General features: G+C 35.2%; 1 protein-coding gene across 1 annotated transcript; it reads left to right on the top strand.

Annotated features, from left to right (window-relative positions):
• The first annotated feature begins 11,177 nt into the window (after positions 1 to 11,177).
• On the top strand, positions 11,178 to 14,081 carry LOC104106313 (receptor-like protein EIX2). Its single transcript, XM_009614836.4, has one exon. It carries the CDS (start codon positions 11,217 to 11,219, stop codon positions 13,998 to 14,000), a length of 2,784 nt encoding a protein of 927 aa, XP_009613131.3. The 5' UTR covers positions 11,178 to 11,216; the 3' UTR covers positions 14,001 to 14,081.
• Positions 14,082 to 14,494: the final 413 nt, after the last annotated feature.

Here is a 14,494-nt window from a genome sequence, read left to right as displayed (position 1 = left end):
TAAGGTCATTGGACCTAGAATGGGTACTATCAGGCTTGATTATGGTATATTCGGGAGGATAATATTGAAAGTCGGCCTAGGAGAGGATTATGGTTCTGTTTGGGACGAGAGAGCTCCATGTCTAGTTGATTTGATGAGTGGTTATGAGTTTTGATTGTTTCTTTCATCATTGGCAATGTATGAAGGTTTTGGAATGAGGTTCTGTTGAATGCGAGGTTTTATACTAGTACTTGATTGGTTTTGAGTAGTTACTGTGATCAGAAATGGTGCTACGAGTATGCGAGTTGTGTAGTATCTTATGTGATTATATCTGGGATTATGGTTATGGCTGGATACAACTTGTTCAGGCTTATACAATGTGTAGATGTGAGATTCAGGTCTTGAAAATAATTCTGGATGTTAGAAATTTAGCTCCATGGTTTTTGGGCTAAGGTTGAATTAATGATTTTCAGTTATGTTGTATGGTCATGCCTATATAGTATTGGGTGACTTGAGATCACCTCCGGGTATGTGCGTGGTAAGGTGGAATAGAGATTTGGAGGTTAAGAACAACTCTTGGCACGTTTGAGGACGAACGTATGTTTAAGTGGTGAAGAATGTAACGACCCGACGGGTCGTTTTGAGTATCACAACCCAGTTCCCCCATTTACTACTCAATTTATGCCTCACATTTGATTTATGACTTATCGGGTTAGTTGGTTCGGGTCCGAAAGGATTTCGGAGTGAAATGAGACACTTAGTCTCATAATTGAAAACTTAAGTTGGAAAAGTTGACCGGATATTCACTTATGTGTAAACGACCTTGGAATTTAATTCTGATATTACAATAGCTCTGTATGGTGATTTTGGACTTAGGATCATGTCCGGAAAATTGTTTGGAGATCCGTAGTGGAATTAGGCTTGAAATGCCAAAAGTTGAATTTTTAGAAAGTTTGCCCGGGGGTTGACTATTTGATATCGAGGTTGGAATACGATTATGGAAATTGAAATAGCTTCATTACATCATTTATGACTTGTGTGCTAAATGTGAGGTCAATTGGACTTGATTCGATAGGTTTCGGCATCGAATGTAGAAGCTGGAAATTTCATAAGACTAAAGTTTCAAGTGAGTTCACACAAGACCTAACTTCAAATGAGTATAACTCTCATGATGTGAAGTGTTATATGGTGTATTATCTAGTTTCTAACGCTTCAAACCGTTTGTCATTTGGACATTCCTACAAGACATTATGACCAAATAACCAAAGGCTGGAAAAATGCAATTTTGCGACCAATTATGCGATCGTAAAACAGTTATGCGATCGCAAAACTGGTCGCAGAATGGACCAGAAGAGCCCTGTTTTGGGCGCCAATTTTGCGATCAATTTTGTGGCCCGCATACCCATTCTGCGGTCCATTATGCGACCGCAGACCTGCTTTCAGAGGGTTAATTTTTCTATTTTCATTACCCGACCCCATTTTGATAAATAGGTTTCGGGGCTTATTTTGGGGAAATTATCTGATGATTTTAGAGAGAAGTGAGATTATTCTTGAGAGATGAAGTAGATGAAGTGTCTTGTTCATCAAATTCTTGTCCAAGGCTTGAAATCCAACAAGAAATCCCTCAAGTTCTTCATCAAAGAGGTAAGGTTCTAACCCCTAATCTTCAATTTCGAGTTTGGGTAATGATGGGTGATTAAGAGTAAGATTTTTGGGTATAATAGTATTATTTATACGTATCAATAAGGTTTATGGAAAGAGTTTTGAGTTCAAATGGGTAAAGATTGGGTTGAAAATGGTAGAAATCTTCAAAGACTTCAATTGAAGATTTGAGGGTCGAGTTGATGTCGGGATTTGGTGAAATTTATATGGTTGGACTCGTAGTTGGATGGGCGTTAATATTTTGTAACTTTTGTCGAGTTTCAAGACGTGGGCCCCACGGGCGATTTTTTGAGTGTAATTTCGGATTTTTGGAAAATATTAGTATTTTGATATGGAATTAATTCCTATAATTTTTGTGGGTTGAATCAAATTAATTGTGACTAGATTCGAGCCGTTTGGAAGTTGATACGCGTATAATTAAATTTCTGGAGCATTGCTTTGCTTGCTCGACATTGGATTTGGCTTGTTCGAGGTAAGTAACTCTTCTAATCTTGGAGTTGAGGGTATGGACCCTGAATATATGTATTTCGTGAATTGTTGGGAGGTGACGCACATGTTAGGTGACGGGTGTGTGGGAATGCACTATAGAAATTGTGACATAATTGTTTCTGTGGAATTTTGTAGTTAAATAATCTTGGCATTTTCCATGCGGTTTTATGAGTTAAAGAAATTGAGCTGAAAAGCATATTAAAAATCATGTTAAGGCTATGTGCTAGTATTATTGGGACCTACAGAGGTCATATTGCTGTGAATTATTGGTTATGTTGAAAATTCATACTCAGACATATTTATTTCATTGCATATCATATCTCAGTCTCTGTTGTTATTTATTGATACATCATATCATCATTTTTGGGATATTCTCATGACATTGTGAGCCCATGACAGAGAGACTGAAGAGATTGATAACTGAGGGAGGCGGAGGGCCTGATTGTGAGGATATTTTTGGGATCGGGTTGCACGCCGTAGCAGGCCATGTTGGCTTTATATATATTATTACTATTATATGGATCGGGGTTGCCCGCCTGCAGCAGGCCTTATTGGCTTATATTATGTCACGTGACTTGTCCATGCTTATTGCGCTTGGGCTGTAGGAGCCCCTCATGAGTCTCTACATATCCCAGTGAGGGCAGTCAACTATAAACAGGGATCGGGCTGCACGCCGCAGCAGGTATTGTATAGTGCTGAGTGATTGAGTGTGCTGAGCACAGTGAGAGAGAATGCGAGACAGTGAGATTGAGTACTCTGAGAGTGTGAGTACATGAGTACAATCTCTGAGATACATTGCATTGACATATATGCATAGAGATGTATTTTTCTCATGCTGTACGGTATCACATTATTCATGATTTCTCACACATGTTGATAGATGGGCATAGTAATGCATTTATTTTACAATGGTTATCTGAAAAGAAAATGAAATATTTTATTTATTATTGAAAGGATTTTGGAAACTTTTCTGTTTTCAAACTTATTCACATTTTTGGTAACTTTTGCAAAAGATTTGGGTTTTCACTGATGTACTTGAAAGGAAGAACTATTATTGCTGAAATCATGATGTGACTGGCATTTTATCTCTAAGTTACTTCTGGTATTATTTGCTTTATGTCGTTATTAGCTGTTGTGGATTAGTGGATTTGGACCTGACCTTGGTAGAAGCTCGTTACTACTTTCAACCTAAGGCTAGGTTTGTTACTTACTCATTACATGGGGTAGGTTGTACTGATACTATACTTCTGCACATTGCGTGCAAATGTTGATTGTTGTTGTTGTTGTGCTCGATGGTTGCGGGATTTGAAAATGTACTTGCGTTCCTGTTGTAACTGCCTCTTGTTCATGGTAGCCTTAAATTTATAAAAGCTCTGTTTATGTACTATTCAAACATACTATGTATTTATTTCATTTTCGCTTTGTATACTCTATTCTTAGAAGCTTATGATTTGTACTACCAGTTCTTGGGGAATGTATAAGGTTAAGATAATTATTTACTTAAATTTCTTTAATAATTATTATTGGAATTGGATAGTTGAAAGTTGGCTTACCTAGCGGGTTGGTTTATGTGCCATCACGACTAGTTGGATTTTGGGCCGTGACAAAAAAGTCAACAAAAGTCAACGTAGGGCTCGCCTCTCGGAACCCCACAAAATGTTTATGAAACCCGAACTCCCATTCCGATACAAGTTCAACCATACCAATTTTATTAAATTTTGATACCATTTCGTCCCTCAAATCATGATTTTTCATTTTTGAAAATTTTCTTCAAGAACCACCATTTTTCTCAACTCAAAACATAATTTAAATGATAATAAAGATATAATCATGGAAATAAATAGATTCTAGGTAAAGAACACTTACCCAATCGATTTTCTTGAAAACCCCACAAGAAATCGCACCAAACCGAGCTCATGTGATTAAAATAGCCTAACCCTCGATTTGGAAAACTTATAATCTGCCCAGGTCTGAAAGCATCGCGAACACGGAGAAAGGCTCGCATTCGTGAAGAAGGAAAGTAAGGATGTCAGAAAAACCCTTCGCGAACGCGAGGGAAGGAGTGCAAACGCGAAGTACAAGGGACGAAACCTTTGCAAACGCGAGAGGTTGAACGCGAATGCGAAGAAAAAATATGGGGCTGCCATGAAGAGCTTCGCGAACGCGAGTGGCTAATTGCGAATGCGATGGAGGAAAAGACAAACCTTCGCGACCGCAAGAGACTGAACGCGAAGAAGGAATATGAGGTGGTCAACAATAACACTTCGCGAACGCGAGATGCTCTTCGCGAACGCGAAGAAGAACACCAGAAAACAAAAACAGTCGTTCAAAATATGAGGGAAATCATCCGTAGCCCATCCAAAACTCACCCGAAGTCCCTGGAACCCCGTTCAAACATACCAACAAATTCCATAACCTAACACGGACTCGCTCGATGTCTCAATTCACATCAAACGACGTCGAAACTACGAATCGCACCATGAATCGAACTTATGAACTTCCAAAACTTCCAACTTCAAAAACTCGTGCCGAAACCTATCAAACCAACCCGGAATGACGTCAAATTTTGCATGCAAGTCCCAAATAACACAACGGATTTGTTCTAACTCTCGGAATCATATTCCGACCCCGATATCAAAAAGTTCAATTCCGGTCCAAATCTCCAAAAATTCGGCTTTCACCATTTCAAGCCTAAATCAGCTACAGACCTCAGATTTACAGTTCGGGCACACTCCTAAGTCCAAAATCACCCAACGGAGCTAACGGAATCGAAGGAACTCCATTTCGGAGTCGTCTTCATACAGTTCCGACTACAGTCAAAACTCTAAGACTTAAACTTCTATTTTAGGGACCAAGTATCCCAAATCACTTTGAATCATCCGGTAACTGAATCCAACCACGCACACAAGTCAATACACATAATAAGAAGCTGCTTAGGGACTTATGCTGCCAAACGAGGCTTAAATTCTTAAAACGACAAGTCGGGTCGTTACACTTATGAAAATGCTAGGAAACTAGGAAGTGGATGCTAACATTTTGAAATGTGTCATTAATTATTGGTTATTTGCAATGTATAAAAAGCATTGGGCAGCCTAAAGAAACAAGCATATAAAAGCTTCTCATTACAGGTAGAGTTGAAAGTTTAAGTTAATTTTTTTTATCAAACTTAGAAAGAGATCATTCTTTTTGAAACAGACTAAAATAAACAAACGGAGTAATATTTTTCAAAGTCAAGAACAATCCAGCAAATCGTATCCACAACTTTATCATGGTCTTTTTTGTGTCCGCATGTACACCTCCCCTATCGATGAAGTGAAAGCTACCCAGCTAGATCCACAAGAGCGTATTTGGTGACTACGATTATTACTTAAAAAAATATTTTCAATGAGAAAAATATTTTGCGGGGAATTATTTGCCGCCCCTCGTTTATGGACAAAAGTTATTTTTCTTACCACTCTCTCAACTCTTTTATATTCACCAACCAATTTCCAATCAAAAAGTTCGTTCATCAAATCAAACACAAGCTTTCAAATGAAGAAAAGAAAAGAGATAAAAAGAAAACGTCATTAACTTTATAAAATAACATTGAAGGACTTATTGGTGGAACAAAATGCTAAGCAAACTAAGGTTTAGTGCATCAAAAGTGTGAGAGGGCGAAGGAAAGTTCTTCTGCCTCAAAATAGGAGTTTGACTGAATAGAAACAAGTCACTGGTACGTGAAGAATGAGTCACATAGTTCTTTGATTAACAGCAAAGAAAACCTGGTAGAAAGACTTCGTTCTCGTAAAAAAAAATGAGTAGCTTTATATTAATCAAAATCAGTTAACACAGTTGTATAATTTCACATAAGTTGATGATTCCTCTACAAACAAATAGTATATATTTAAGAGTCTGACAGCGAAAATCAATTAATCTTCTGAGCATGATCGACAAAAATTGTACTAGAAATATTTTGACATTCTCATTACATCTTTACAACTACTATTTTTTGTTGATGGAAATGTTTGCAAATTATTAAGAAAAGAATAAAAATGAATAAATCAGTCGAAAACAAAGACCTTTTTTCCTTTTTGTCCTACGTACTGAAATTCTTTAGAATTATTGACTTGTATGTCAAGGTCTACGGAGCATGGACCAACCAGTACTCTTATCCTAACTAATCAAACTGAAGTTATTTGAAAATGTATTAATTAAGCAAAAGACCTCGATCGTAGGATGTATTAGGAAAAATAATATATGTATTAACTTTGGTATTATTAATCTCTTGTTTTATATTATTTTTCAAACTATGTTGTATTAGTTATACACTCTATTCAGTATTATTTTTATAAATAGCAAACCGATGATATTAGCAATATCATGACATTTTATACGTGGATAAGCACGTATAAAGACAGAATTACACTTTCAAAACTTTTGTTACACCAAACCAAACAGTAAATATAAAATAATCAGAACATAACTAATCTCAACATTACGAATTTCAACATTACTAATACATCATATTCATTATCGTTCTTATGCACCCTACCAACCGACCCCTAACTTCAAGCTTTAGCGAATATCACTTGCCCTCTTTTAGAAAGACCTTATCTTTTAGTAATTCTTACAGCTATGCTTGCTATTAACTACCGTCCGAAAGTGACACATAGAAAAAAAGAAGCAAAAATGTCCATGTTTCTCTTTTCAATTAAAGAAAGACTTTTTACCCAACAAAAAAGACAGACTTCGTAATGGAGTCTTGGTTCTGGACTATTCATCGGCTGAATAATTGAGCCAACAGAGTGTGTTAGGTGTGCCTTTTGTTTCATTTACTTTTCCACCGCTCATTGTAGTGATAATTTTTTTTGGTTTCACCCGGTATACGGTATCCGTATTCACTACTAGAAATTCGGCAAAAATCGACCAAGGTTGATCGACCAACTTTGGTCGGACTTTGGTCGGTTTATCAATTTTTTTTTTATTTTTTTTTTTGACGAAACCGACCAACTTTGGTCGGTTTTCTTTGGCGCAAAAATGCGGGAAACTATTTTTGAGTCCCGCGAATTTTATGTTTCAAGAGACCGACCAACTTTGGTCGGTTTTTCAATTAATATAAATAAAAATTAATATTAAAAAAACCGACCAAAATTGGTCGGTTAATTCGGCGGGTCATTTAAAAAAACCGACCAACTTTGGTCGGTAATTTTACTTTTTAATAAAACCGACCAACTTTGGTCGGTTATTTTCGTGCGAAAATACAATTAAAAAGTATAAATCAAATAAAAGACAGTCTTAAAACAAAATGTATCAATGATCTAGTGGTAGAATAGTATCATGCCACAGTACAGACCCTGGTTCGATTCCCAGATGGTGAATCTTTATTTTTACATAAATAAAATACCGACCAACTTTGGTCGGTTTTTTTTTTGCAATATTTTTTTTTTTTGAATTTAATTGACCGACCAAAGTTGGTCGGTAATTTCCGACCAACTTTGGTCGGTATTCCTTTCCGACCACAAAAATACCGTCCACCCGTAAATGGTCGCGTTTTGGTCGGTTTTTTGCCATTACCGACCAAAGTTGGTCGGTTTTTTTGGTCGGTTTTTACCAGATTTCTAGTAGTGATTGGAGCCCGACTATATCTGGATTTCTGCCGTATAAAGCCCCATTCGGGGTAACCGCTCTCTATCATGGATTTTTCTATACCTATGGCTCGAACCCGAGACCTTTGATTAAGGGAGGAGCAATCTCATCCACCGCACCATATCCTTTGGTGGTTTATTAAGTGATAAATATCATAAAAATGTTTTAGAAATTGTGGAAATTTGAATGAACAGAGTATATATACACTACTATACAAAGACTACTGGAAGAATGCTCAGAGTGTATGCTAGCTGTGTGCCTGATTTAACAAAAGTTACATGTGCTTTCTTAAAAGACGTTATATCTCTCTCTTTCTTTCTTTTCAAAAAGTAAGACTTTTTAACCAACAAAAGACAAAGAATGCTCGTAACTTTAGATAGGGAGTAAAATATTTATGTACAAAAATTTATTAAAATTACAAAAATAATAGATATGAACCATAACTTTCTACTAAGATAAAATTTATGTACAAAAATTAATTAAAATTACAAAAATAATAAATATATACACATAACTTTAAAAATATAATGGTTCAATATTAATTATTTTTTTAAAATTAAACTCATAGATTTAAATTATGTATTCAGTTGTGCTTGCAACAACCCATTAAATTGTAACTATTTCAACGTATTTAGGAGACACACAGAAAACATCAAACAACAAAGGTACTTTAGAGTTTTCAATTGCCATTGTTGTTGATTTGTTGCTATATCCCTATAAATCTTAGTCTTCTTACATGATTAAACACCTCAAACACTCAGTATCTTAACATATATAGGTGCCTATTGATGCAGTGACGGAGCACGTTTAATGAAAGGGTGCTAACTGATATCTTTTTGTCGAAAATTAGATTGTATTGCTAAGTAAAATTTTTATTTTATTCAAATATATTATATGTTGAATCCCTTTATTTTTTCGTATTTAATTTTCGGCATACAGCAGACTTGTCCGGATTTAGCTATTCAGAGGAGACTTGAGGTATAGTTGCACGGCGTTCGCAGCTCTGAAGTCCTCTTCTGCTTTATCTTAGTTGTGCATTTTCTTTCAGACAACTTTATTTTCATTCAGATCTTTATTTGTATTATTTTAGTAGTTCGTGCACTTGTGACACCCGTTCTTGAATGGTATTTAGACATCGCTTATTCACTTATTTTCAGATTTTATTCCAGTTATTGGTTTCTTTATTATTATTTAAATTAAATTGTTAAAAATGATTAAAATTATTCTAACGTTGGCTTGACCAGCAAGTGAAATGTTAGGCGTCATCACGATTTCGAATGTTGGAATTTCGACTCATGACAACTTTTGGTAAATTGAAAAATATTGCTTAACTAGGTAATACAGTTACTATCATAGTATCTACACGTAAATCTTGGACAACATAAAGAAACAATCATATAACTATGTCCTGATTAAGGAAAATAAAAACAAAGACAAAGACTTCATAATGGAGTGTGTGTTTTCATGTATACTCCCCCAATTGATGAAATGAAAACTATCTACTAGATTCACCAATTATTGTATTTTCATAACAAGGATGATGGGATGATTGCACGTTTTGAAGTTAGAGACATGAACATTAGTCAAGTTGAGAAATTATAATTATAACAAAGATGATGGGATGTTTATTTTCTATTTATTAAATTATAATTATTTTTGTGGAATTATAATCTTCATTTGTCATCTGTGATTTTGTGAAACTTATTTTCATAAATGTTAGAATAGATGACTTACTTTATGAGAATCTTTGAAGTGCATGCTATAGAAAGACTTCATTGAATAATTGAGGCAAATAGAGGGCATGTGTTAGGCTTTCTATTGGAATGAAGTCCTCTCTGCTAAAACTTTAATACGAGACCCTTTTTTTTTTTTTTTTAGTGTGAATCCAAATTAGTCCACTATGTGAATGTTCAATTTCGAACTCGTAATTTTTAACGCGGAATAAAAACTTTGTGTGTAAAAATTCATTAAAATTACAAAAAGATATTAATGAATTGTGTCATATTTTTTTGAAGCGAAAGATATTAATGATTCACACTAATTACATATTTAAATAAGTTAATAGATAACTGATATAATCTATTTTCGCGCTATTGTATAATAATTTGTATACTCTCGGTAAATTATCTAGTGTTTTTGCTTATAGATTTTAGACTTACTTGGTCTCCTCTTCTAGTTTTTGCTTAATTTTTAAGTGAGTAATACCATCTAATTAAATAATAAAATGGTATCACCGAACTTTGAAAATTATCTAGTCTGAGGTGCAGTTTTCACTTTCTTCAAAGAAAAATGAACTTTCTCTCTTGTGGAAATATTTGTTGATCGGATAGCTTAGAAAATTAAACATTCAAACATGGTGGTAAACTTTTTTTACTTATGAAAATGCTAGGAAACTGGGAAGTGGATCCTAACATTTTGAAATGTGTCTTTAATTACTGGGTATTTGAAAATTTAACATTGGTACGTGAAAAAAGGGCACCATGGGCAAGGAAGACTTTGTAGAAAGACTTGTTCTATGAAGACTATTTCATGAATAAGGAAAATTACTATATTATCTTGGTTTTAATTTATGTGATAACTTTTTTCATTATAAGATGTATGACAATAGTCCATTATATGTCATATAGTTTTCTTTTTTACTCGATTAAACCCTTTTCTGGGTTAGAAGAATTTATTTTCGTTGATGTGACAGTCGTTTCAGACACATTTGATACTTCAAATTTTTCCAACGCTGTCATCTTCTTGTTAGAAACTTCACAGGCATAGTTTTTGGACGACACTGATTGGGTACCTTTTATATAATACATTTTATCCAAAAGCTGAGGCCTTTGTTTTTGGCTAATCTAATGGTTTGAAAATATTTTACGTTTTAATGTCTTTAGAGTTGACAACAACAACAACCCAGTATAATCCTACTAGTGGGGTCTGGGGAGGGTAGTGTGTCCTTACCCCTACCTTGGGGTAGAGAGGCTGTTTCCAATAGAAACTCGGCATCCTTCTCTCCAAGAACTCCTCACCTTACTCTTGGAGTGAATCGAACTCACAACCTCTTGGTTGGAAATGGAGGTGCTTACCATCAGAGCAAGAGATCATTATTTTTCATGGAATTAACTAAAAAATTTACCTCCAAGTAAGGGTAATTTTTTCTCCAATTAAAGAATTTATAAAATGATCACTACAAACTAAAAGGAGCTAAACAAAATGATCAATTAGGACGGTGTTATCCCAAACAAGGACACTTATTGTACTGTGCATAAGACTTAAATTAAGGTCCGCCAATTATATTTTTTTGTATAGTTTTTAAAAGGATAAAATACTTTAAAATCAACAAATTCTTTGAATTTTACAGTCAATATCTTTCTAGACAGTGTATTCTTGAACAACAGTTCTAAATGTTATATATATATGTATGCCTTCCCTAATACATTCTTTTCAGTTCCTAGTCTAAAGCTTTGCACATCATGAAAGCGTTACCGATAACATTCTGTTTTTTCTTGTTTTTCATTTTGACAAACACCACGTTTAGTGTTTGTATTGGCATTTGCAGAGAAAATGAGCAACAAGCGTTGGAGAGTCTAAAGAAAGAAGTATATGATCCCTCAAATTTTCTCTCCTCTTGGATTGTTGGAAAAGACTGTTGTGAATGGGAAGGAGTTGTGTGCCACAATCTGAATCGTCATGTGATTGAGCTACAGATAATCAATGATTTGTACGGACCAAATCTTGTAAGGATCAATAACCTTGAGTGGCTGCCAAGTCTTTTAAATCTTGAGAATCTGGGGATTTATAGTGTGGATCTCAGCAATGCAACTAACTGGCTACAGGTCATTAACATGCTTCCTTCTCTTGTTGATCTTCATTTATATAGATGTAGACTTCATTATATACCACATTTACTTCATCATAATTTTTCTTCACTTGAAACACTCGACCTTTCTCAGAACAACTTTAGTTCTTCTATTCCCAAATGGGTTTTCAATCTCCCTAGTCTTGTTTCTCTTGATTTGAGTGATAGTAATTTAATTGGCCCTTTTCCCGAAGGTCCCGTTAACTTTACTTCTCTCACGGCCTTCAGGGCAAGTGACAACTCTTTCAATTGTCTTTTACCGAGATGGTTGTTTGATCTTAATAATCTTGAATATCTTGAGCTTGGTTCTAGTGGTATTGAAGGTGCGATACCGAATGAGGCTAGAAACATAACAAAACTTAAAAATCTTGATCTTTCATCCAACAACCTCAACTCCACTATCCCGAATTGGTTATATCGATGCAAAGATTTGGAATCACTTAGGCTTTACAGAAACAATATTGAGGGAATAGTTTCAAATGCGATTTCAAATTTGAGCTCAATAAAGAGTATTGACCTTTCTAAAAATATGCTTTCTGGAAAATTACCAAATGTAATTGGAAAGTTATCGAAACTACGTTCGTTTAGTCTCTCTGAAAATCTATTTGAAGGAGAAGTATTTGAATTGTTCAACAGTAGGAGTAATTTCCTTCCAGCAGGATTGAGAAATAGTTCTTCTTTGGCGGAATTGATACTAAAAAACAATAAACTGACAGGAACACTCCCAGAAAGTCTTAGCCAACTCCCAGTGCTAGAAATCATTGACATCTCTAACAATAGGTTGGAAGGTGTTGTAACAGAAAGTCATTTCACCAACTGGACACAATTAAGACACTTCTTTGCATCTAACAATAATCTGACTTTAAAAGTGAGTCAGAAGTGGATTCCACCTTTCCAAGCCATTCGTATTCAAATAGGCGGCTGGAATATAGGTCCTCTGTTTCCCATGTGGCTCCAGACTCAAAAGAATATAGAGCGTGTGGACATATCAAATGGTGGAATACAAGGTGAGGTTCCAACTTGGTTTTGGAACTTATCTTCTCAAATTGAGTATCTCGATCTTTCTCATAACCGATTTTTTGGTGTGGTTCCAACCATCTCAACACCTTATATTTTGTTAATATTATTGGGTTCCAACAATTTCAGTGGTCCACTACCTCAGGTTTCACCCCATCTATTTGAGCTAGACCTCTCGAACAATTCCTTTTCAGGAGGTTTATCTCACTTCTTGTGCGAAACAAATAAGAACGGATCCTACATGTTGGAGATCTTAAACCTTGAGGGAAATGATTTGTCAGGAGAAATTCCTGATTGTTGGATGAACTGGTTAATGTTGAGCGTTTTAAACTTGGGGGACAATAACTTGATTGGAGGCATACCGAGATCCATGGAGGTTTTAAGTAATTTGAATTCTTTGGACTTCCGAAGAAATAGACTTACTGGTCCATTACCTTCATCATTGGCAAAATGTAGAGGGTTGCTGAAACTTGATTTAGCTGAGAACGAATTCGTAGGACAAGTACCACCATGGTTAGGAATGAAGTTTTCAGATTTGATAATCCTTAGCCTTAGCTCAAACAAATTCTATGGTGAATTGCCTCCAGAAATTTGTCACCTCAAAGATCTTCAAATCTTAGACCTTGCAAACAATAGTTTCTTTGGAACTATACCAAGGTGTATTAGCAATTTAACAGCAATGGTCGCCGGAGATAAGTTGGGGGAAGCTGATATTGAGTATGTTTCTTTTGATTTTGGAGAAATTGTGAGAGAAAGCGCAATGGTGACAACTAAAGGCAATAACTACCAGTATGATAAAACATTGGCGTTGGTTTCAAGCATGGATATGTCTAGCAATAATCTCTCTGGAAATATTCCTATAAGTTTTACCAGTCTTGTAAGTTTGAGATTCTGTAATTTCTCAACAAACCATCTAACAGGTACGATCCCTAATGGCATTGGCGACATGAAAGTGCTCGAATCCCTTGATCTTTCAAAAAATCAACTTTCTGGCCAAATCCCGCAAAGCATTTCGAGTTTGTCAACTTTGAGCTTCTTGAATATGTCTTATAACAATTTGTCGGGAAAGATACCTGTGAGCACTCAACTTCAAAGCTTTAATTCCTCGAGTTTCCAGGGAAATGAGCTTTGCGGGCTTCCACTCTTGGCGAACTGCAGTTCAGGTGGTCAAAATCCTGATGTTGATACTGAAAAAGATGATAGTGATGAAGATGAACTTGATTGGTTCTACATTGCAATGTCAATAGGATTTGGTCTAAGCTTTTGGGGAGTATGTTCTTGTTTGCTTTTCAAGAGATCATGGAGACATGCCTATTATCGTTTTTTAGATAGTTGTTGGGAATCCTTGTGTGTAAAGATACAAATATGGGGATGGATATGATTGAGTAGATTGTTATTCTCAAAAGTCTTATTCTATGCTTACTTTTCCTTCAATAAATAATAAAAGACTGTTTGCAGTTGATATTGTTTAGGCATTTTGTTTGAATCTCCCTGATTATAGTAGATAATTGTTCGCAAATTATATGACTATTTAAGGAAACAAAACAAATGTAAACTTGTTAAAAATTGCAAAGTTCTGAACTTGTGTTTTCTGATTTATGTTCGTCTACCTCTGAAAATTGCAAAGTTAATATCCTTTCAACTATGCGCGCTGCCAACAGATCAAAGGGCTGATAAATTGTATAATTGTTGCCTATAAAAATGATAACAGAAGATTCAAAAATAAATAATCCCTCTGTTTCAATCTCTCTTTTGCTACTAGTAGCAAAGGACTCATTTCCATGAAGAAATAATTTTGTATTGTTGAGCAGAGAAAGCAATCAATTGAACCTTGTACTATTATCAAATTCCTACAAAATAGAAAAGTTGTTCTTA

This window comes from Nicotiana tomentosiformis, chromosome 1 (assembly GCF_000390325.3).
Source record: "Nicotiana tomentosiformis chromosome 1, ASM39032v3, whole genome shotgun sequence".
In the NCBI taxonomy this organism is placed as follows: Eukaryota; Viridiplantae; Streptophyta; class Magnoliopsida; order Solanales; family Solanaceae; genus Nicotiana; species Nicotiana tomentosiformis.
Note: the sequence above shows the minus strand (reverse complement) of the source record. Positions and strands in the feature narration are given on the sequence as shown.

What these genes read in the sequence shown, in the direction of transcription:
- LOC104106313 (XM_009614836.4), top strand. Translation starts at nt 11,217, where the DNA reads ATGAAAGCGTTACCGATAACATTCTGTTTTTTCTTGTTTTTCATTTTG.